Source organism: Aspergillus brunneoviolaceus (assembly GCF_003184695.1).
Source record: "Aspergillus brunneoviolaceus CBS 621.78 unplaced genomic scaffold BO95scaffold_62, whole genome shotgun sequence".
In the NCBI taxonomy this organism is placed as follows: Eukaryota; Fungi; Ascomycota; class Eurotiomycetes; order Eurotiales; family Aspergillaceae; genus Aspergillus; species Aspergillus brunneoviolaceus.
Window position 1 is genome coordinate 115,263 of NW_020290792.1, and position 22,880 is coordinate 138,142.

Below are 22,880 nucleotides of genomic sequence, written 5' to 3' on the forward strand. Positions count from 1 at the left end.
AGGGTTGAAAATGAGATAGATCCAGGGAAGGGAATGGAGCTCATGTACCGTCGAAGGAGGGGGACTCCGAGGGCGGGCCGGGGTTTGTTTGGGTTGCCATGTCCGGCTGGGTAGGGAAGAAGCTGTCGGGAGCTTCTGCTGACCCTTAACCCCGGAATACAACTGCTCATGCTCTTGCTTCCAAAGCGTATCTCAATCGTTGGATGAAGTTCACTCGCTTACTTGCGTGTCTCCGTCAAACGCGTTCTCATAGCCACCGAAACATTACTCCCACTAAGCGCTGACGACAGAATAATCATTACTCGGTACAGCGACCACAACTGAAGTCAAGACTAGAGAACTTATCCATTCCAGAATCTAACGAAAGAAAAGTATCCGTAATACCAGAACCATAGATCGAGAAATAGATGTGAATAAATAGGCATAAGCATCTTGGAATGGACAACTCGAAGAAAGAGAAAGAAAAAAAAGCATATGCACAAATGCTGCATCGAATGGAACGACATGCACTGAAAATTCAAGGCACGCATGATTGCGAATTCATAAAGTCGGATAAAATGTTGATCAGACAGCCTCCCAAGTGATATAGAAAAGGAAAGGAACAAAAGTAAAGGAAATCAATGCGGCGATGATAAGCTACAACAAAAAAAAAGAAAAAAAAACAGCAACATAGAGCCTCCTTTTTAGGGCGATATGGACTTCCGGATGAGACAAACAGTGGAAGTAACACGATCGCAAAACAACCAAGACTTAAGAAAAAAGCGCATAATCAGATAGCCTCCCGGAAAAAAAAGGAAAAGAGAAGAAAAGAAAAACAGAAACGAGTTGATAAAATAGATAATGAGACAATTTGAATCGAAACAAAATGAGACAGAAATTCATCACTCATGCACCGGGAAAAGAAGTCGAAGGACAAGCGAGCAGAAATTCGCATTTTGGAGTCGGATCGTAATGTGATGGATGACGAATGAAAGGCATTGGGATATTCTTTCTGAACATGATAAACACGAGTGGCAAGCAAGGAAAATGGGCACAGAACCCCCGATTGACATCTGCCGCATCCGCTCACATATTGTCGAACCGATATCATACCACTCCGGAACCTCTTTCCAGAACAACCGACTCGAAAGGCGCGAGCATTTCGTAAATGCAAGAGGCATCAAATAGCACTCGTATACGAATGGAACTCGCAAAGCTGATAATGGAAAAATCATTAATAGGTTACCCCGAGTACTGTATAAAGCCGTGGGTTTGTCTTGGATAGAAATAATGGCATGGCGGAGAAGTATGTGCGAGGTTTTGACTGTGAAGGCACAGCGAGCGTCGACTTGAGCCGCAGTATTGACAAAACGCACACGCCGCTTGCCGCACATGATAATCAACCAAAGACAGGCATTCTCATAGTCAAATCATGCAGCTCATAAAACTCTTGCGTCTCGTTTCCATGGCCTCGTCGTCAGAGCAAACGGTTGTTGGAATGATTATCACTGCACATCACTCCCATGTTGCGCAAATGGCGTCAATTCACCGCCCCTGCTTCCTTCAAATCCGAGGCGGACTGTTTGTCGAGAAGCATCACCGGCGATCCGAGGTCACCATTTCGTGCAGCGTCGTCGTTATCCATAACGTCAATCAAGAAGAAAAATCCGTTCACAAGTGGCACACGTCGTTCTTATCCTTTTCTTGCGTCATACTTCTCGTCTCGTCACCCGCCTAAGAAACAGTAATGAGGGCCGCTACTGTATCGGCGCACAGAGTAACAATCCTTTGACCGTGCCATGTGGAAGAATGTGTGACCAGCACACGAACCTGGCGCATCCACCAATGACCAACACAAAGGCGACAATTTCCGCGACAATTTCCACCTTGACCCTCTCCTCCACGCGGCAACAAGTTTCGCATGTGACTCTTCTAGTACGTGATCACATGTGCACTTAGATTGTCGGGGCGGATGTTTATTGGTTCAAGCCCCGACGATTCAATGCGTTGAGCATATCACTATCGGTGCTGGAGCGACCCTGGCTGTCGCCTGGGTTCAGCATGTCACGCACATTGAGTCCTCCACGAGTCGAACCACCCGGCGTGGAAGTGGGCGGAGGGGTCATTGCGCCCTGAGCGGAATGCATGGGAGGGTATGGCGAACCGTGGGGCGAAGACGTATGGCGGCCATCGTAGGGGTAATTTTGTGGAGAAGAGCGGCGATCATGCTGCGGAGGGGGGTAGTAGGGACTGGGAGCATTGTGCGTTTGGTATCCCGATGCTGAGGTTGAAGGTATTACCGGAGCCAAGTTTGTGGGATCGGGATAGTCGTAACCGGAGCCAGAGCCTCGACGGCCACCAGGTCTCTGCGAAACGATCATGGTCAGTCCTGATTGTAACATAAACTGTAACATAAACTAACAGACAGAGGGACTTGGTGACTCACGTGCTCCGGCGCATTGGTTGATGCAAGGGGGGGAGCGGCACCCGGATAGTTGTACATTCCTTGAGGTGGTGGAAGAGTCGGGTCGGCCTGAGGTTGCTGTTGAGGCGGGAGCGGCTGTCCATGCGCTCCATATAGCATGACGGGAGGGCCGCCAGCTCTCTGGTTTTGCGGATTGCGCAGGTGTGGATACGCAGCATGGGCGGGGACGAAGGCTTGCGCCTGCGATGAGACAGGGGTGAACATGCACTCTTGGTTGAACCGGATACAGTTGCTGCAGCGCCCATCCTGAGAGCTTTCAAATCCCGAACAACGAATCTACAAATCCCGCGGAATTCGTGTTAGCCCACACTGTCGGAAAGCAGAACTGCGGATGCCAGCAATTGATTTTAATTTCCAATGAACATACCTTCCGTCTCCGACAGTAACGGCAAGCAATGGCAGTCCGCTGACGCGGGGCGGCAGCTTGATAGACTACCTGAGGTTGTGGTGGGGGCGGCTGTGCATAGACATCTGGACGATAGGGACCAGATGGCGGAGGAGGAAGACGGTATGGGTCTTGCGGCCCCTGGACGTGGGGATGGATAGCAGCCATGTTTGGATACTGCGGCGGGGGATGCGGATATTGGTGATCGGCCGACGGAGGAGGGTAGGAAGCCGGGGGATACTGCAGCGAAGGAATCATGGTTAGTAGGGATTGAGTGAAGAGGCAGTGACTCAATGGAAGTCTCCTAGGACTGGCAGATCGAGTGACTGGAGAGGAAAAGACTCGGAGATCAAGTGGAGGAAAGATGGCAAAGCGAAGGCCGCAACGAACAGCATCCCCACCACGGGCCTTCCTCCTTCCTCCTTCCTCAAAACACTTATAGAACCGCTATTATCGAACGAGGCTAGACATACCGGGTATTGAGAAGCTGGCGGATAGTGCGCCGGAGGGTTGTCCTCGGGTTGACTAGTGTTCCACTGAGGTGGTGGATACTGTCCCTGTCGATTAGGGTCGCTGAGATCGTGGGGGTTGGTGGACATTTGTAACGACGAGTGAGCGAGGACTGTTGCTTTAAAACGACGGAACGAGGATGGGGGGAGACGAGAGGACAAATGCAGGATGATGTGAGTCGACAGTCACGTCCCGCGGGTCGTTTTAGCCAAGGATAAGCAGGCAGCAGGGGTATTCTTCCTTTAGAAGTGGAGGAGGGGGGTGTGAACTGTGGTAGTGGCTGTCGTATGTATGTATGGGCAGGTTGTATGTATGTAAGACTGGAAAGAGGACTGCCAGGACGGTATGTATGTAAGTAATGGCAGTAAGCAGTATGTAAGTACGTAAGAAGAACAGTCACAGCAGCAGTATGTACGGGAGGACAGAATGGGTGTGAGTGTAAGAGGATAAGTGTGTGTGCGCGTGTGAAAGAGCAGTGCAGTTGTGTGTGTGTGAGCGTGTGGTAAAGCGACCAGGATGTCGATGCGGAGTCGAAGCCGGTCAGATAGTAGGTCAAATCAAAAACAGTTCCAGCTCCCGTCGGGTGATTTACGAAGCTAGCATAGCATAGCCTCGTGGTCACGCTGAACCGGATGGGGGAATGTACGAAGGCAAAGAAAGAATTAAAAAAGAATCAAGGATCTAATCCGCACCTGGTCGAGAACCAACGGGGAAGGGGAGGAGGGAGGGGGGGAAGGAATGCAGATAGGCGAGATGAACGGATGGCAAAAGGGAAGACAGACCGGAGGGGGGGGGAAGAGAAGGAAAGAGAGAGATTGGGAGGTTGAAGAGAGGCGGTGGAGGAAAGAATAGGTGTAGAAAGTCGAGGTGGTCGAATTTAGCAAGGGTCAGGGAAGGATAGTAAGGGGGGTGGGGGGGAAGACACTCGATGGTTGAAAAAAATAAAATAAAATAAAAAACAGAAATCAAAAAGTGAGAAATAATAAATATCGACTCAACGAGGGACAAAGAGAGTACCCAGATGGGTCAAATTGGACAGAAAAGGGAAAATTAGAATGAGATAATCAATCCCCAAATCAGACAGATGAAATGAGTAAGAATTGAAAAGGGAACAAAAAACAAAAAAAAAACAAAAAAAAAAACAATCAATCGAAAAAAAAGAAAAAGAAAAAGAAAAGGAAAAGGAAAAGAAAAATTGAGAAAGGGAGGCTCGAGGCTTTGGATTATGACGTGAGCGTTGAACACTGAGGGGCTCCCAAAGCGGTAGGCCTAATCCAGCTCAACTCAGGCCGGAAATATCGAAAGCCCACCCGCCGGTGATGGTGATCCCGAAACGAGCAAATTGTGATAGTTGTGATGGGGTAGGAATGAAGTTTCAATGGAGCGCAGAAAAGACACATATACAAGGGTTAGAGGATGGTCACGTACTATGCACAATGGGAAAAGAGACCAGCAAGGGTTCTTGTCGGGCACGGGCAAGAGGCGTTACGCGGTCGAGGAAGAGAAGGTGATAGAGGGCGTTAGCGGGCAAAGAAAGGGCGTCTGCTATGCCTGACAGTAGCGTGGATGCAATCATCAGTATGGATCAAACACCACAGAAACGAGGGATGCGAGCATAGCAGGGTCAGAGCTGCCGATTAGACACTAGGATACCACCGAGCGTGGCTATAGCGAGAATCCCGAGAGCCCTCGAGGGCAAACCGGCGGGTGCACGCCCCTTCTTTAATCTGGTAATTTTGGGTGCTTTTTTTCGGTTCTTCACCTACCTCAGTTCTTTTCTGCAGACTTCGCAGTGTGGCAAGGAGCAGGGTGCAGATTCACATAAATACTGTTGCTAGGAAAGAGAAGACTCTGTGGAGGGAAGAGCCGAGCAATAGCGCCGTGTCAAGTCGATGACTTGATTGTAAATAGCTGCTTAGATGCAGAGAAAAGATAAGATGAGGCTCGATCAGCGGAAGATGAAGAATAGAAAATCACAGGGCTTCAGAAGCCGAGTAAGAAGATAGCGGAGGGGCGCAAGCAGAAATTGGATGCGAATGCACCAATTCGGAATCTAATCGAACGCTCGGATTGAAAGCAGCCAAGCTATGAAGACGGAGTTTGAGTGTCTTTGCGCGTTCTTCTCATGGTGCCCTCTTTTCTTTACTATTCGTTCTCTTTTTTCCCTTTCTGTGTGTCGCTTTCCTGGGGGTCAAAGTCTTGAGTGACCAATAACCTACACTCAACGAGATAAATCATTATCATCATCATTTATTGTAGTCTAAGACGCAGCCGCAAGCCGAATTGAGGTGCCAAAGATTACATTGGCAGAAATGTGGCAGTACTGCAGTACTCTACGGACGGTACGACCGAGTGGAAGTGGTTCTTTGGGTGGCCGACTCGCCGGTCCGCCCGGGAGGCAAATTAGAGAGAGAAAAAAAAAACGGTTGGGTCAAGCACACGAGACGCAGGGTGCCAGTCCCACGGCCGGGCTGACGGAAAGCGGAAAGGCGGGAAGATAGTTTGCGATGGGGAATCCCAGAAGAAGAAAAAATAAAATGCAACAGCCAACAGGCGGTTCCCTGGGACAACTGGGTCCCTGGATTTGGATACGATGCAGGTCTGAAATGTGCGCAATGAGAGGGGGAACATGAGGTTGCTTGGAGTGAGCTATTAATCAATCCTGTGCAAATTAATTGATCCTTCTTCAGCGTACCGGCATGATGGCGGTGGTTTTGGTGTATACTACGGTAAACTACCGTGGAGTGTTTGTCGGCCAGATACTCGAGGACCGATCGCTATTGGTCCGGCTGGAGAAAATCACCACGCGGGCAACTAAATTGACGTGGATACTAGAATCCTCATGGAACAAATCTCGATTAAGCCCCCATTGTCAAGCGGTCGAGAAGGGGAAAGTAGGGCCGAGTGTTATTGTTGAAGGAAACGAGTCGGAACGGTTGGTGATGGAAGAGCTTATTATACCCCCCGGTGCATGTTGATTATATCTAGGCTGACAAACAGCATAATCATAGTTAGCCATTTTACCTTGCCCCAGACAACAGTAGAGACGTGGAAGAAAGTAGGGGAAATATGGACCAGAGCTGGGTGAGTGACTGGCTGACTGATTACCTGGAGTAAGTAGTTAGCGGCCATGGCCAGGAAAACCGCGGACTAGGTAGATAGAAGAACGGTCTGCAGTCGTAGTGGACCCTTTCCGACACGCCGGTGACCCATAGAAATGGACGGGAACTCTCTTAAGACGCAGCTAAAGCACTCATGGTTCCATGGGGATCAGCTGAATCGCTCGGGTTGGGCGTTTGGCAGGCCCGGGGCGAGCGCTACTGCGAAGTCTAGAGCCTGAAGAGGGGCGTAAGTTTGCGGAAAAGTGCAAAAGAGCGCCCAGTGACGAGTGATGACGGAGAGAGGGTACGCCGGGACGGGTAAAGGCGCCGTGACGGAACTCCACCCACTGGGGCGGCTTCGAGTCGGTCCTTCCGTCTCCAGCTTGACACTTGGCCTCTTTGAGCATAGTCTCTTGGTTGTGCCCGTAAGTTAGTCTGTTCTGTTCTGTTCCACTTACTGCATGCACCACACCTCCTACGTATTGTACGTGTGTACGGTACCTATCTTGGTAACTGGTCCTGTAATCTATCACTGCTTGGTGTTATTAAATACAAATACACATCTCCATTCAGCCAACTTCCACTGCATCAATTAGTACAAGGGCAGCACTGTCCGCGGTAGGTACGATACAGTACATACATGATCAAAATGTGGTTTGGTATGTGTTGCATTCTTAGGGGAAGTTCGACTATGATCTCTCTTCTTCATCTCCTGCAGCAGCACCAAGAATACCCTCGCAGTTACTTACTCCATAATACCTACTGTACTTTTTCATGCAACTACCATTTAGTGATCTTGGACCATGTCCGTGTTCTGATTCACATGACCCCCTCTGGGATGGTGGGCATCGAACTATTCCAATTTTAGCACTTGAGCCGGGCACTGTGCGCTTGGGTCTTGATACAAAGATAGAAATTGGTCTGCAGTTGCCGTACTGTATGTACATGTAGGTACGCGGCCGATATAGGAAGGTAGCGTATGTACAGACCACCTACGAAGACCGTCGTTGACTGAGGGGTGGGGGGAAGCACATCGATCTCTATCTGGAGCTGGGACTTTGTTGTATTTTCCACATTGCCCACTGGTGTGTGTGTCATTAAAGCCGTACTTTTTTTGTTTTTCGATTCATAGCAGAAACGTACTGTACTTATCATGGTACAGATGAGCGAGAAAGATCAACAAGTCTAATTTGCAGTGAACATCGCAGCTTCCTGGTTCCAGACCTGGAATAGCTGCATAGGATAAAGTAGCCGACCTATCTGAGTGTGTTGAAATAGTCGTAGGAATACACACGTACATACATTTCACTCATAAAGCAAAGCATGGAAGCGAAATTTTAATAAAACAAACAAGTACCTAAGACCTGGCCTTTCCCGCCCGAAAAGCATGGAGAATGGAGACCAAGAAGGCTGGCTGCAGAGAATTTAGGTCCGGTCCTCTTTGATTACAGCGGGAGCTTCCTGACACCCGAGTACTGACCGAAAACAAACGAAAGGTTGAAAAGAGTTCGGGGAAGGGAAGCGCGCAGCGACAACAACCACTGGGATCCACCCCAGATAAAACCCGAAATCTCTACACACACCTCGAGAGAAAAGAGGGGCGGGCGGGCCGTGGAATGGCAGAAGCGTGATGTTTTAAAGTCTCTATGAGTCTGTAGTCGCCATCCGGATCTAAGTATATCGGTGATCTTCGGCGCTGCAGAATACTCATCATCAACTGCGCCTAATTACCGGTAGTGAACTACTCAGGAAATCAACCACCTCTCGCCCTCAACATTCCCAACCATCATTGAACGCAGATGGAGTACGTAGCGCTATCAGCTGACAGAAACTGGAAAATCTTTGCAAAGCACTAACAACCTGAGAGACGAAAGAAACGTAAGTCGTAAGGAGTACGTTACTGTACACTCAACCTTCTCCCCCCCCTTTCTTCTCTCTGTGCTTTTGAGGTGGTATGATATCGAATAGAGGCTTTCTGCCCCCACTTTTGTTTCTGTATCGAGTAATGACACCTCCATGTTGTGCCTGAGATTTTTTGATTTGACCTTCTGTGGTGGATTCGCATCCCAACTGACCACATGGACGATTATCCGCTAAGTTACTCCGGGTTATCCACCGAGAATAGAAATTTTTTCCTCTTCTTCTTCTTCATCATCATCTTCGTACTAAAAAATGCTTCTAACCACATACTGGATCCCGAGAGAGAGGGGCAGTGCTCCCCGAGCGGTGGTGAGAGCAGCAAAGTGGGTAAGAGTGTACCATGGTTGAGTGATCATCTAGCGTACCGTAGGTTTGGAGACACATCCTCATTTTGTTTCTTGGTCTCTCTGTTTTGTCCCATTGTGGATTGCAAAGCGAAAGAGCTTCTCGAATGGCCGCCATGCCTCATCTGACAAATTGAAATGAAAGAGAAAAATAGGTGTGGCCCTTTCTTGGGAAAGAGAAAGAGAAAGAAGACAAGGAACTAGTCGGTCATCGTCTTGTTTGCCAGGTTATCAGAGCTCCTTACATGCCCATGATCTGATGACCAGGATGTATGTGTACTGGTCAGCCAAGGAGAAGGGCCAGACTAAGGCTTCACAGGGAAAAGAACGGTCTCTATGCGCGACGACATCAGTCTATAAGCCCAGCAGGGCAGAGGAACCCTCTGGGATAATCTATCATGCCTGACGATCAAGCTAGGTGCATGAGCAAACTGCAAAACTTGCAAAGCGACTATGATATTCCTCGTCTTTTTTCTTGTTACCAAAATGCCTGCGCTTTATCCTGAACAGCGTTTGCTTCACAGCGTCTAGCCCGCTCTTTATGTATGTCTATGTGGTCTCGCACACTATGGATTACCAAGTTCATACATACATACATACATGTATGCATGCATGCATGTGTACAATAGAAGGGAAGGAGGAGACGGAGTTAGTAACATACTCATACTCGAATACAGGGCTTGTCCTAGCCCTGCGCCGGACAGTAGCAGATGAGATATGTATGCTCCGCAGTAGCGCCCGTTTTTGCATGCAGCCGCAGATGAGTCTGGACGTGGCCGTAGAGGACTGGGAAGAGGGAAATTATCCAATCTGACCATGAACCAAAGAGATTAACTCCTCGAAAGGAGGGAAGGGGGGAGGGAGAGGCTCAAGGCTGAAGACCCCGGCGAGACGAGGGGTTATCCAACGAGAAAGCAAACGCCTGCGCCACTTTGATATTACCGGTGATCAGAAGGGCAAAAGAAGCGGGAGGATGAAGCGCCTCTCTAGATCCAAGCTAAGATGAATCCTAGCTGCATACTCTGCAAAGCTCCTGAAGAACAAAATACCTTTGCCCAAAAGGAGCAGCCTAGCCGCTGCAATGGTACAAAGTACGGTTGATTGATCAAACTCTTGAGGCGACATCTGCAATGGGCAGCACACTAGCTGTAGCTGCCCTGAGTCTTACTCAGTAACTCCGGACATCCAATTAGTCTTGAATGTTTCAAGGGAAGATTCGAGAGAGAGAGCCACCGAACACATTCTGATCAGGTACATTGGGGTAATTCCCCCCTAATGCTGGAATGGTCGCATTTATGTTGCCCCTTGCTTTTTTTCGTTCTTTCGGAAGACCGGGAGAGATCTTAGTACTTACGGCGAACCGGCCCAACCCGCCAGCAAGGGCGATCAATATAATGCGCGCCTGGAAAAGAAGGTTCCAGTTTTCGACGACCTATTACCTGTTAAGGCAATTCGACTTTCCCCCAATTTAATCTTGCGCGCTGCATCTCAGTAAGTAGGGGGTGTTCGGGGATGGGGGAGGTTTCTCAGGTGCAGAAGGTATGTACTGGTACTGTACTAAGTCTGACATCGCTATCAGACCTGTTCGAATTATCAAGCTATCCTGTTCGTCCGTCAGGGTTGCACGGAGATGGTCGCGCGGTAGGCCCCGGAAAGGTTGGGTCTTACATTGATGCCTGAGGTTACAACAACCGCGTCATCCCGGGGTAATTCTGATCAGGGGACAAGATACAAATGTACCTTTTCCGCACGCAGATGTACGGACTGTTCATCCTACCTTCGTTCTTTCCAAGTTTCCGACTCCAGGAATGTGCTCCGGCCATCAGGGTTGCAGTCAAATGCTACCAGTAGTGTGATTACATTCTGCGGCTCATTAGTCTATTGGTTGGGACGGGTTGGTACATAGTGGTGATATAGTAATGATCGGACCGTCAAGCGGGCGGTACTTTTGCAAAAAAAATCGAGGATAATTCGCAGATACCATTTCCATGCAACGGCGAGATATCGGGGGCAAACCGCAGACCTCGTGATGCAGAAAATGCATCATGAACATGGAAGAGATAGGTTGGACCATGAATAGATTCGCTGGGGGGAACCTTCCGGGGCAGTGCTTGTTGTGCCTGTTCCATTGTTTTGTGTGGACCAGGTTCTGCAGGATCCTTGGAATGAGAGAAACAGGCAAGACGAAAGGGAGGAAGGGGGTGAGCGGCCATCGATGCGGTGCGTGCATGCAAGATGGCCTAGGAAGCTGGCCACCTTCCACCAGCCATGCATACAGTACACTCGGCGGAGAAACTAGCCAAAGACGAAAGACCGACCATCTTTGGGGCCGAAAAAAAGATGCGCACGATAGTGAAGAAGCGCATGAGAAGAAACAACCAGTGTCCCCGCAGATAAAAACTTCATTTTGGGCGGGTGGATACGAACAATGCAAGTCAGTCCAGGAGCCCGGTTAAGCGATAGGCGCGTCAGAAGATGATTGGCGAAGACAAGAGAGGAAACCCTTGAGAGCCGACCCCTCGATTCTGGTTGGGCCCAGCAGGGAAAGGCGCGCTCCGAACCGTAGTCGCATGCCAGGTCATTGGTAACATCATTCACCAGCCCGATGAAGTTTGTTAAGCTGGTTCCCGTCTGTTACCAGTCCACGGGGTGCAAGTCAACTGGTCATTGGCACGCGCCACCAATCAGCTCGGACGATGCTCGGTTCCGGCAATCCTCTTACAGCCCACTGCAGTCGCACCCAGACTTTGGTACACCAGAAACCTGCCAGCAGATAAATTGGGATGAGCGGGGCTGACCCTCTTTTGTGTTCCATGGATCCAAGTCCGCTTAGAAACTGGAAGGAAGGCATGGAAGGCTCCATCCCTGCCACAGATGGTGATTAGAGTGGCAATAGAGGAAGGTATTGTACTCAGTGAGTCAGTACATACCGAAAATGAGACCCGGGCTTCATGGAAGAAGACAACCCATGCAAGAGGTGGAGCCCACACGGCCGGGGCGAGGAAGCAGAATAGGCGGTGAAATTAGCTACCCGCTCCGAATAAGCTAGCGCTGAGTGCTCAAGCAAAAAAAAGCATTAAAACACTTAGTTGTCACTTGGTCTTGGTACTTCGTAAGATGGTACGTATTGAATCGATGCGGCTCCGACAAATTACATACAGGTTGTTCAATCCATGATGATGGGATTCCGGTTTGGGGGCCCGTGGGTACGGAGCACTCAGATCAACAACGTGTGCCGCTGAAAACAGACACGGTGCAGGCCAATGACGGACCTGAGGCCCTCCCACCTGCCGCTCTCGGAGGCATCTAGGGGCGGGGTTTTGTGGCGGTGTCGAACAAGTCGTGATGGATGAGGTAAGAGCTTGGCTCGACCTCACCGTCTTGGTCCTGAGTAGAGGCTTCCGTAGCACCTGAAGCGGCTCGGATCGAATGTGCCTGGCCGGCCCCAACTGGAAGGATTACCGTGCGGTCATTGGGAGGCTCGTCTGACACCATCAGCATGGCACTGCAAGTTTGAAACCTGGTTTCTCAAGATATTCTTGAATTTTCTGTAAAAATTGTGCACAATAGTTCTTTTGTTTTCTCTTTTTCTTTTTTGGGCACACCAGATTTTGACGGTGGTGATACAGACTCATCTAGGATTTTCGCACTGACCTAGCGCCCTAAGCAAGGGTTGTGGAAAGAGAATGAGGGGGTCTTCCCGTGAGGGGGTTTAGGTGCGGGTGGGGGGAACCCTAACTTTCCCGGTGCTACAGCCCTGGGACCGCACCAGAAGGTCGTTGGTATCATGGCCCGAACGGTAGGTGGCCTTTTAGGAACTAATAACGTGCATTAGCGCCTCTCGGGCAAGAATTTTCTTTCCTCGGCCCCTGCTTTGCCTTGTTCAAGTATCTGTTTCCTACCTAAGACACGAAGACATCATGGACTGTAAGTAGCCTGTGTTTGCACGAGTAATGTCGCAATAATTTAAGTCCAGTCGGAAATACAAGGTAGGTAGGTCTGTAGTATCCGGGGAACTCAATTTGTGGGCGGAAACCAAAGGTGATCCTCCCCGGTCCTGGGATTATCTGCGGGGAGGTCTGGGCAACGTTGCCGTTTACGGACTACGGTCCCTATCTAGGTAGATCCGGTATGCCCCCAGGAGGCGGAGGTCGATGCCAACGACGATAGGAGGCCAAGAACTCGCCGTGGTTTTCGCGCTCGTGGGAAATGGGATGGAAATCAATACTGAAGTGCGTAGGAAGCCGTGATTCGGTTGATCCTTGAAGTGGGAAGTCCGCTGCTGGATGTGATTTGCTGCAAGAAAGCTGCCTTAGTCACCCCCTCTCGGTCTGTGCCCTGATCGCTAACTAAGGATGCCTGCTGATGGGAGACTATTACCTCGAGCATCTGCACCCGAATCACATCCCCAACAGGTGTACGAGCCCCTTTTTGTTCCGACCCTCCACGGCAGGTTCTCTCTTCCATCTGTCGCTGGTAATCCAGATTGGTCAACATGTCATCGACTTTGGTCGAGAAAGCAGCATGACATCAGTAACTGGATCGTGTGACTCGGGTTGGCCGAAGTTTCTCCCTCTCGGACGGGAAACAGAATGAAAATCTTCTTTGGTAGGTCGCGTTCGATTAGAAGATAGCCACTGCCTTGTATGACTGCAATATCAGTCGTAAGCTGATAGTGATCTCCCGGTCAGTGCGACTCTTATGTCACACCAGAATCATCCCCGATAACTAACTAATACGAGACAAGTCCGGGCTGCGCGTGTGCGCTTGCACCTTCGACACTAGAGCGTAAAGCAGGCAAGCATGCGAGCATGCAGGCCCACGGACAGGTAAGCAACTAATAAGCAATCAAAGAAGGATAGATAGTGCGTAGATAAATTGATACTGACTGTATCTTCACCGCTGACCGAAGAGGGAGCATCAGCAGTACTATCCCGTCGGAATTGCACGGTCGCAAACAAGGACTAGGATTGGTGCTGTGAACGGGATGCAGACGTGCTTGTGTCAGGGCGTTGGGCAACGACTCATCCTATCATGATCCTATAATTCTGCTAGTCATCTCCTGGTCATGTCCACGACGGCCCGCCCCGACTCCCGCCGATCTTATGCACGACGTGTATACCTCGTCCTCCGGCGATACTTCAGACTGCTGGGTAGCAATCAAGCAGGGAGGGAGAGGAAAGGAATATTGGTTTCGTTTGCTCCATCATTTAATTTGTGTTGGAGTCGGATGAGGAAGTTGCAAGTAGCACCGGCAGCCGTGGCAGTTTCCGAGTGATGTTCAACGAATTTGTCTCCAAGTAAGCACCGTTGGGTTCTCTGCGTAAGCTGTCGGCTCCAATCTCTCATAAGCTCTGCTCGTTGAGTGAAACTGTCATATTCCACTGCTGGTGGATGTCCGATGATTTCCCCGATAAGTACCTCCTTTAGATTGATGAAAAACTCCAATGCAACCTACGTACGCGAATGTACTGTAGGTTGCGCGATTGCCAGAGCAACGTCAGGTTGGTAGGCCCGGGCAGTGTTCATCAAACGGGGCGTCTAGGAACTGCAGGCAAGCTTGCATCTTTCACACCCTCTGTTTCGTGCGCTTGACCATCAAACAGAGAGAGGGGGGAGGGACCAGCCTTGCTTTTTCCTCGGAGTTTTCTTCTCTAGCCATGATGGAGCTGAGAATAAGGCTTCTTTCGGAACTAAAGGATTATTCGTTGTATTGTTGTGAAAAGGAAGAGTTCCAGTTCCTGTTTTGGCTGGGTGCTTTAGGGCGGTACGGTAAGGGACCGAACCGAAACAGCGGTCAGAAACTTGGGGAGTGTATTGTAATACACATGACGGTAAGACTATGAGTAGTACAGTACAGTACCTAGTACTTACTGCAGTGATGATTAGTCTAGTTAGTCTGCGGTCGGTGCCCCGCCCCTCCTCCTTTTTTCCTTCTCTCTTAGCGTCTCTTGCCACGTTTTTCACGATCCCAATCGGCGCGGTGCATTGCCGTCCGCGTCTTTCCGTTGCCGCCAGAACCCACACCTCCAGTCAGCTGCGTGGTGCTCTCCAGCCCCTTCCGCCCGGTCGCTGGTCTCCGAATTCTCCAGAGGTCTCAGCTTCTTTTTTCTTTTTGTGGTCCGTTTCGTCCTCCTTAGCTCCACTGCGGTCAACCGTCGAGTTTGTTCGTGTTGTCTGGGCGCTCGCCCTTCCAGAGAGATCCCAGACCTCCCAGTATGTACCATGGTTCCATGGTACAAAGCGGTCCCGATGAAACTAGACGCTGCGAGGCAAGGGGACCGCAACTCACCAGCACCAACCGCTTACCCATACTCCTCTCTCGCACACACACTCTCTCTCTCACTCTCTCTCCTTTGGTGATCATTGAATCAATCAAAGTCTTCCTGAGAGCAGCCCAATCTGAGGCGTGGTCCAGCCCTTTCAGTCACCTTGGACATACCGCCGTCGAAATTTCCCTTTCTCAAGCGTGGGAAGCACCGCATCTGGCCTGGGATACGACACCATTCTTTTCGCTTCTTTTGTCCAAGCAAGGACCGTTCTGGTGCGCGAAAGCCGCACTTGTCACTGGTCCATGACTAAGTTTCTGCCTTAGTTACCGTCGCCCTGCTAGGTGGGATCATCGATCAGCCCGCATACGGTTTCGGTCACGTGAGCACTGGCCGGCCTATGGGAGCGCTGCTGTCTCTACTCTATCGGCCCAAAGGGACAGGGCGAGTGGGAGGGGCTGCTTACTCGCTCCGCGAAATAGTAACTTGGTGATGTGTTCGAGGCGGATTGACAGGGCAATCTGGCCTGTGGCTTGGTGGCTTGGCTTGGGAGGATGAACCAGCAGCAAGAGCCGAACAAAAGTGGCATGTACGAGGTACTGTACCTGGAAATCGGCGGCCTGACCGTCGCTCTTGTCTGTGCTGAGCTTGAAGTACAGTACATCACAACCGTATGTGTGATTTGACGACCGGATCCCATCGATCCACACATACATACTTAACCCGTGACGTGGCCAAACGAGGGGAGCGACCAATCTGTCGCTCTGCCAAACCGGCCTTGATCATGCAACAACAGCAGGGAGCCATCCCAACTCCAACTCCATGGGGGAGGTTTCCTTGGAGTGGAAAGGGGCTCATGCCGTCGCGAACCGTTCTGAATCACTGTTTCGCCCAATTTTTACTTTCTCGGGTATCATTAAGGGGAAAGGGGGGTGCTTTGACTTAGGTAGCCCCGAACCCACGCACCTGATCCGGTGCATGGGAAGCGCCGTGCCCGTGATCTCCTACTACCTTATCCGGCACTGGAAGTGTGACACGCTTGTACGAGGAGTTGTCGTTGTACATCAAATCGTTCCCCAGCGTAGCGTTCGTCGCGTGATGGTGTAACAGGCCATACTTTTGAGCCCGGCGGCGATGGTTGAATATAGGTGTCTGGTTTGTCATAAAAGGATAGACTGGCACTACCTAGTATCCAAGATGTAGGGGGTATAAGTTTTCATAACAGGCATGTGAAGAGACGTTTCTCAGCATGACGAGCCTTACGCCAGGACAGGTGATCTGACAGTATGCCCTCAACAAGTGTCAATTATGAATTCAACAACCAAAAAACAATCCCACCCGTTTTTTTTTCCTTTCCCACCTTGCGTCGTGTAACCGTGCCTGGTCACCATCTATCATCTGCCATCATAGTCATCCGAGATCCGATCCGAGTCACACAAAACCACCAGAGGTGTTACCATAGTATCCATGATATGTATATAGAATCAATAATACCAAGAAAGGAAACCTCCCATAATCCACCGGTAAGAATCCATCTTACCCAGTTAGTATATATAAAGTCCAAGAGGAACCCATGACCAAAGAACCGGGAACGTCATCGATCGCGAAGCAAGATCTACGATAGACCCGACCCGTTGTTGTATCCATCCGTACCTGGATCTCCACACGCCTGGGGCTTCGTGCCAAAAAAAAAGAATACCTCAGGTTGGTACTCCGTACAGGGAGGGCATACAATACCTAATCCCAACCCTAAGCCTGCCCTGAGCAAGGCGTAAACTTACCTAGTAACTAACCTAATGTAGGTACTGTACAGTATGGTCTAGGTTTGCTCTACCGCCGAAAAAAGCCCGTGATTCACTAGCTATTGGATAAGCCTGTCATGTTGGGTCCCCGGCCGATGTGATATATCATGTTTTTGTACTTGACGGTGCCGAAAAAAAAAGTCCCCACTCTGCGGTATGACATGATACCGGCTATATGATGGGTGATATGACACGCCTGTTTTGGGATAGAACGGGATGGGACAGACAGGACAGGATGGGACAGGGAAAGCCGGTACGAGAGTCGATGGCATGAGGCATGGCGGGACATACCCAGATACATGAGAATGGATACATGCGTCAATACTATGCATACAGAACACTGGAGGAGGGGGGAAAGGGATCAAACAGCGGGGAAACTACCTATCTTGTGCCTGCCCCCTTTATGCTTAGAGGCTGGGCTGTTGTAGTATACACAAGTGGGGAGATAGGTCCTGTACTCATAGGCTGGCTTCTTAGGTCATGCTACCGGTCAAGCAGAAGCAAGGGGAATGAAGGGAAGTGAGTAAACCTCGAACCCTGTCCAGTACTCAGACTTTCTTCTGGCTAGGCAAGATCAAGTTCACTACGAGTAGGACGAAGCATAGTGACTAGCTACTAAGATTTAGTAGACAAACTGGCCTACAAAACATCCACCTAAGTAACAATGGCAGTTTGATGTACTCCGTAGCTATGTGCGCGATATATCTCTAGACCCGTGCGATCGCCATATGTGACTTGCCATTCATGTATACATGCGTCGCAGATAGACAAACACGCGAATATACACACCGAAAGAGCGAGGGTCAAAGTATGCATTTCGAGGCCTTTAATGGCATGTACTGTACATCCAATTGTCCTTGTCGTAGAGGCAGTTTGAGTCTAGACAGGATATGAGGGGGCAAATCGAATCCTTTAAGGTTTCTACATTGTGGAGACTTGGCAAGAGTAAAAAGAAAAAAGACAATCCAATTGCATCCTGCTCCACAAACCAATTGTCTTTCTCTGTCTTTCTTGGACTCCTTTCAAACAAGACATGACTGAACTATAAGTTGTGTATGTACAGTATCGAAACCTGAGAATTTGAACAAACGAGAAGGAAAAGTTCCCCCACAGACGTTGATCACACGCTGTATCGTAAAGGAAACAGAGAAAAGGGACCCGATTATCCCCACAGGAGCGAGAGGGAGAGAGGGAGAAAGGACAAAGTTAAATCCTCACAGGACGAATGGAATGGGATGGATTTTGCCTTCACGATATGAGGGGCACCCGAAGAGATCGACCACGGAGATCGAAAAAGGGCAGTTCGACGGGGAGTGGAGGGGAGGAGGCTGGATAACAGGCAGCACGTAATTGGCAACACCTAGTTATGAGTTAACGGATTCTTCCGCCCCCTCAGCACTGTCTTAGATTGTTGTCTGCGTCTTCTCTGCCCAGGTGCATACTCATCACCCTGGCTTGATTCCCACTGGGACTATCACACGAATTGAAGAAATCAATACGGTACAGATACACAAGGTTCATGGCTTGCAGGGCCGGTGGATAACATTGCCCCTCTTTCAGTTGTGTCTGCAGCACAGGGGTGGCTTCGACTCAGTTCTGCGAGTTTCCCTTGTGGCCCATCTTCCCCTCATCATGGTGCAACTGGGGGAGAGGGGGTTTGGGAAGGAGTACGGAGTACAGAGAGCGATAGCCCGGGAGGAGACGACGGTGCAGGGAGCGGCTAAGGAGGAGGAGATAACCATCCACCCCTCTTTCTTTCCTTCTCCCCACCCAGGTCTTACTGCGTACGGAGTAGAAGGAAACTCGGAGATGCGCGTCAGTGGTGATTTGGGCACTGATGCAGTGTGCGCCGAGTGCGGACATATGCTGATCACTTGAGAGAAGAGAAGATGACAACAAGTGTAGTCATTCAATCTGTGCCATAGACGAATTCGCACTCGTGCAGATGTGGATATTTCGCTGCTGCTGAGTCTGCTGGTCGATGGTGGACATCGTGGAGCCAACGGCACGACCGACGGCCCGGTTGAGGCGCGCGGACAGCAGCAAAAGCAGGCAATAGATGCACGTCAATGCTATCCTGATGGCCGGACCCCCCAAGAACCTGTCAGCCTGCCGAGGACTAGACACGAGAGCTACCATCATTGGGGGAGACAAACTGGCGGTAAGAGAATCGCAAGACAGAGAGGTATGGAGAGGAGAGCCCTTAGCGCAAGATGACAGAGGGTTTGTATCAAATTTACAGGCGTGTCGACCAAAGAGAAGGTCGAGCCATGACATGCTAACGCTCGACAAGTCCAATCTCAGGCAAAAATGCCCGTTGTGGCAAACATACAGGACGTGAGCGATGCCCACTAGGCGGATTACAGTATGCAGGGCGCCCCGACACTTTCAAAAACACGTGAAAATCTTGACCGACTAGCCCTCAAACACCGGAAGAAAGTACGCGCGAGACGAGGAGATACATATAGCGAGGAATCATTATACTAGAAAACATGAAACCACAGACCTGATCTGAAAGATAAGAGTTCGAGTCGTGCTTGGTGTTGTCTAGAGCTTCAGTCTTCCGAAGCCTCTGAATCGGTATCGATATCCTCCTCCATCGCATCAGGCATGACGACGCTGTTGAGATACGTAACCTGCCAGATGAAGTTACCTTATGGTCAGCTACAGGAGAACAATAACGATGGTTGTGTCTCGACGCCCTTGCCACCTCGCAAGGTCTCGACTTTGTTAGGTGGTGGGTAATGGTAAGTATTTTGCGCCCGAAGCCACACCGCTGGAGGCTAAGAAGGGAAAGGCAAGGAGGGGACAAGGGGCAAGGAGGAAACACCGTCCGTGTATTGTTGATACGGGTGCTAGGATCCAATGGACGCAGATGCGGGCAAGCGGAGAGAAAGGGATTCGAGTGGCTTACGAAGGGCTCCATGATTTCAACCAGTGCTGCAATCCTGTCCTGGGCATTCGGACTTAGCAACTCCTCATCCGAGAGAGGCCTGCCGATGGTGAAACTGCGCAGACGGAGCAACTGGATATTCTCATTATCGGCATCGTAGCCCTAGACAGAAGGAGAGTTGTTTATCAGTATCGTAATTGGATAAGAACGGGGACCCGCCGGGACGGCGGCATATGCTGAACCATGGAAACAAATGAGCCGGTGCAAAAATCTCTTCGAGGCCAAAGTACTCCAGTGGGACGCCCAAGCAGGCATTTCCGCGCCAGAACCAAGAACGGCACTTGGGAGCTATGTCCCCCGATCAGCGCCTCAGGCAGAGAGACACGCCTGGTCCGGGTCGCTCGTCCGCGGCTGCGCTTACACACCCGTCACAACGGACCAGTCAGTCTCACTGCCATCAAGCACGAGGCTGTCAGTGCCTTTGTTCATCGTCAAACAAATTTTCGCTTGATTGTATCAGCTGGAAGACGATATGTGATGATTTCTCGAGCGACTGGCGCGGCAGGACATCGCTTTTGTGACCCAGAGATGGATGACGCACGACATCACAACATGACTCTTTCACCTGAACCATCAACAAGAGACCATATTTCGTCTTGACGCGACATCAACAGGTTTTCGATATCGTGCTTCTTATCGCTTCGATAGGGAGCTCTGTTTTCAGCGATGGAACTGATGGCATTGTCGCCCAACACCAATCCCAGGTTCGATCATAACAAGCAGACATAACAATAGGGGCATTGGCCTGTGTTGGAAAGGCAGAAAGAGATCCATCTGGTACACAAAGACCAATAGACATGGGAGCAAAAGGCAAGTGCTCTGAGGTTGTAGCAAAAAGAGTCTCTTGCAAGGGAATGACGCTTACCTTGGGCTTGGTCTTGAGAGCGCTCTCCTTGTTGTGGCTAACAAAGGCTTCTACAGCTTTCTCATCATCATCCGGGATGCCCTTGAATATTTCTTGACGCATTTTTGGCGCTCTCAGAATTTTCTTGAGGCGATGAGAACGGCGATCGATATCCTGTCGAAGACGAGCCAGTCCATCGGCCTCTGGCGCCCAAAGGCCCGAACCTAGAACCCATACCTCTTGTTAGCTCGGCTATCCTGACAAAGTATAATGACCTCGCGTGTGCCATCGCTTGCGAAAGACCTATTGAACCTGCCAGACTCGACCGCATCCGGGCGCATAACACGAGCTTCAGCCACAACGTGAGATAAGGAAAGATCGGGACGGGGAGTGTGCAAGGAACAATGGATGTCTTGAAGAAGGCGAAAGTTTCCCAGTTGCGGTGAGGACAGGCTCGATGGAGACACGTTGAATCTGGCTGGCATGCGACCGTGTGAAAGTGGGTACTTCAACTTGCATAACTCACCGACGAAACTTGCCCCTGGTTGGCAGTGGACGTAGTATGCAGCGTAAGGGCCCTTCTTGCCGGTGCGGGACCTGACAAGAGTTAGCTTATGCTGATGTTCGCCGGGTGTTGGCTAGGCACATACCAAGCTGCTGAAAAGTGCGTCTGTTTAACATTCACAATTAGCTCAACGATGCATCGAATCCTCCAGCCGGGAGGCAGTAAAGATAGTAGACACATGAGCCTACCTTGTACGGAAGAGGGTTTTTGCTGAACCTGATGTCTCTGTGTATGCGAAAGACCTGCGTTAAGACAAATCCACGTTAACTTCTTCGAGTTCTTCCTGCTTTATCTGACATTGAGGGCTCTTCACTTACAAGATCCTTGACAGGCAATTCGGGGATTGTGCCGTCCTGATCTATGATCTGCTCTGTGAGAGTCTCGACAAAGGTTTCCCAGTCCTTTTTGGCAGCGCGGTAGTCCGCGTCATGTGCTGTGACCGGGTCATCCGTTAGCTTGGCTCTCGGATACAGACGTTTGAAGCTCGGTCAGAAGTACCTTTCAGCCATTGCCTGTCATTGTTCTTTGCCAAGTCTTGGAGAAAGAGAATAGTGTTGGGATGCAGAACATTATCTTTGTAAGCTACAGCGCCAGGGTCTCTGGCCTTGGGCTTCTTGATGAACACTTCTTTTCCTGGCCCAAGGCCGGTTTTTACCCCTTCTCTCCATAGCTCTTTGCCGGCCAATGTCACAGTCGTGTCTTCTTCCGCACTATTTGGCCCATGTATTCTCGAGCCAGCGGTGCTAGATTGCTTTCCGCGGCTCTGGCGGCGTTTAGGCGCAGGGCTATACTCCTCTTCTTCAGACTCAAGCTCCTCATCGCTCGGGGCTGATGGCGATGCTTCTTCAGCGAAGTCTGAGCCGGAGTCGGAAGATGTGGGGACGCTTGTGTCGGTGTCCTCGTAGTCGAGGATTTTCGGCGCAGCTGCCTCTTTGGAGTCAAGCTCCGGATCTTCAGACGGCTCCTCTTGGAAATATTTGCTCTTTTTCGTGGTGGATTTGACCAGCTTCTGAGCAGGCTCGGTATCGAACTTTTGTCTCTTGGGCTCCGTTCTGGATGCTTCGGAGAGTCTGGCGGACACGCGCCTTTTTGGCGCGGCTTCTGGAGCTGCGGCTGCCGCGGGAACGGGCCGAGACGATCGACGAGGCATGGCTAAGGACCAGAGTTCTGGAAGTTGATTGTCGCAAGAAGACGGAGATAATGCTTATGGTGCGGTCCGTCGTCTCTGGAAACTATAAGTTACTACGTGGGTGTGAAGGGGAGTTGCAACTGAGATGGCAAATTCCGCGGAGGAGGAAAATCCGATGATGACGCTAGAAAGAATTGACAGCCCGATGGATCGTCTTCTTTAGGACGGACTAGGGCTTATGGGGGGGAGGGGGGGGCCCGGGAAGGGGGGTAGGGATACGCCGGTACGGAGCGTCGGAGGCCCTCCGTCGTTAGCGACAAATTGACTTTCCAGCGGTTCGAGCGGACAACAAGGGACCAGGAATAATGAGACCAGGAGGCTGGTAACTTCTGGGGCCAATTTTCGCGTGGGAAAAGGCGGCGAGTTCGTCTCATTTGCTTCCCGCTCCGCTAAACTATCCTTAGCGTTGCCGCCGCCGCTCGGCAAGTCGACGTCAGTCCGTCTTTTTTTCTTTCCCTTCCCTCGTTCGAGAAGGATTGGCAGGCGCAACTTAGTGTGACATTCAGAGTTATCTCACAATCGCACAGGTTTTTT

The 22,880-nt window shown here is 50.4% G+C and overlaps 4 protein-coding genes across 4 annotated transcripts; 1 reads left to right on the plus strand and 3 right to left on the minus strand.

Annotated features, from left to right (window-relative positions):
* Positions 1 to 1,664: 1,664 nt before the first annotated feature.
* BO95DRAFT_230101 (uncharacterized protein) lies at positions 1,665 to 3,719 on the minus strand. The gene is made up of 4 exons (XM_025581266.1): positions 3,323 to 3,719; positions 2,832 to 3,089; positions 2,426 to 2,740; positions 1,665 to 2,345 (listed from the first exon to the last, which is right to left on the minus strand). Exons 1-4 carry the CDS (start codon positions 3,446 to 3,448, stop codon positions 1,956 to 1,958), a joined length of 1,089 nt encoding a protein of 362 aa, XP_025439212.1. The 5' UTR covers positions 3,449 to 3,719; the 3' UTR covers positions 1,665 to 1,955.
* Positions 3,720 to 14,597: 10,878 nt separating this feature from the next.
* Positions 14,598 to 15,219, plus strand: BO95DRAFT_445793 (uncharacterized protein). Its single transcript, XM_025587229.1, has one exon. It carries the CDS (start codon positions 14,606 to 14,608, stop codon positions 14,978 to 14,980), a length of 375 nt encoding a protein of 124 aa, XP_025439213.1. The 5' UTR covers positions 14,598 to 14,605; the 3' UTR covers positions 14,981 to 15,219.
* BO95DRAFT_230320 (uncharacterized protein) lies at positions 15,038 to 15,992 on the minus strand. Its single transcript, XM_025581267.1, has 3 exons — positions 15,460 to 15,992; positions 15,364 to 15,402; positions 15,038 to 15,302 (listed from the first exon to the last, which is right to left on the minus strand). The coding sequence occupies exons 1-3, from the start codon at positions 15,703 to 15,705 to the stop codon at positions 15,096 to 15,098; spliced, it is 492 nt and encodes a 163-aa protein (XP_025439214.1). The 5' UTR covers positions 15,706 to 15,992; the 3' UTR covers positions 15,038 to 15,095.
* Positions 15,993 to 19,077: 3,085 nt separating this feature from the next.
* On the minus strand, positions 19,078 to 22,481 carry BO95DRAFT_516962 (DUF2461 domain-containing protein). The gene is made up of 8 exons (XM_025591858.1): positions 21,656 to 22,481; positions 21,475 to 21,590; positions 21,346 to 21,399; positions 21,243 to 21,262; positions 21,119 to 21,189; positions 20,614 to 20,816; positions 19,710 to 19,850; positions 19,078 to 19,431 (listed from the first exon to the last, which is right to left on the minus strand). The coding sequence occupies exons 1-8, from the start codon at positions 22,305 to 22,307 to the stop codon at positions 19,351 to 19,353; spliced, it is 1,338 nt and encodes a 445-aa protein (XP_025439215.1). The 5' UTR covers positions 22,308 to 22,481; the 3' UTR covers positions 19,078 to 19,350.
* Between the last annotated feature and the right edge of the window lie 399 nt (positions 22,482 to 22,880).

Bases quoted from the DNA above. Each gene is read 5' to 3' on its own strand.
- BO95DRAFT_445793 (XM_025587229.1), top strand. From the start codon at position 14,606: ATGATTAGTCTAGTTAGTCTGCGGTCGGTGCCCCGCCCCTCCTCCTTT.
- BO95DRAFT_230101 (XM_025581266.1), bottom strand. From the start codon at position 3,448: ATGTCCACCAACCCCCACGATCTCAGCGACCCTAATCGACAGGGACAG. The intron at 3,090-3,322 runs GTATGTCTAGCC...CCTTCGCTGCAG, and splicing joins CGCCAGCTTCTCAATACCCG to TATCCCCCGGCTTCCTACCC. The intron at 2,741-2,831 runs GTATGTTCATTG...CGGGATTTGTAG, and splicing joins GTTACTGTCGGAGACGGAAG to ATTCGTTGTTCGGGATTTGA.
- BO95DRAFT_230320 (XM_025581267.1), bottom strand. From the start codon at position 15,705: ATGTGTGGATCGATGGGATCCGGTCGTCAAATCACACATACGGTTGTG. The intron at 15,403-15,459 runs GTAAGCAGCCCC...TAGAGACAGCAG, and splicing joins GTTACTATTTCGCGGAGCGA to CGCTCCCATAGGCCGGCCAG. The intron at 15,303-15,363 runs GTATGCGGGCTG...GCAGAAACTTAG, and splicing joins GTGCTCACGTGACCGAAACC to TCATGGACCAGTGACAAGTG.
- BO95DRAFT_516962 (XM_025591858.1), bottom strand. From the start codon at position 22,307: ATGCCTCGTCGATCGTCTCGGCCCGTTCCCGCGGCAGCCGCAGCTCCA. The intron at 21,400-21,474 runs GTAAGTGAAGAG...GTCTTAACGCAG, and splicing joins AATTGCCTGTCAAGGATCTT to GTCTTTCGCATACACAGAGA. The intron at 21,190-21,242 runs GTATGTGCCTAG...AACTCTTGTCAG, and splicing joins ACGCACTTTTCAGCAGCTTG to GTCCCGCACCGGCAAGAAGG.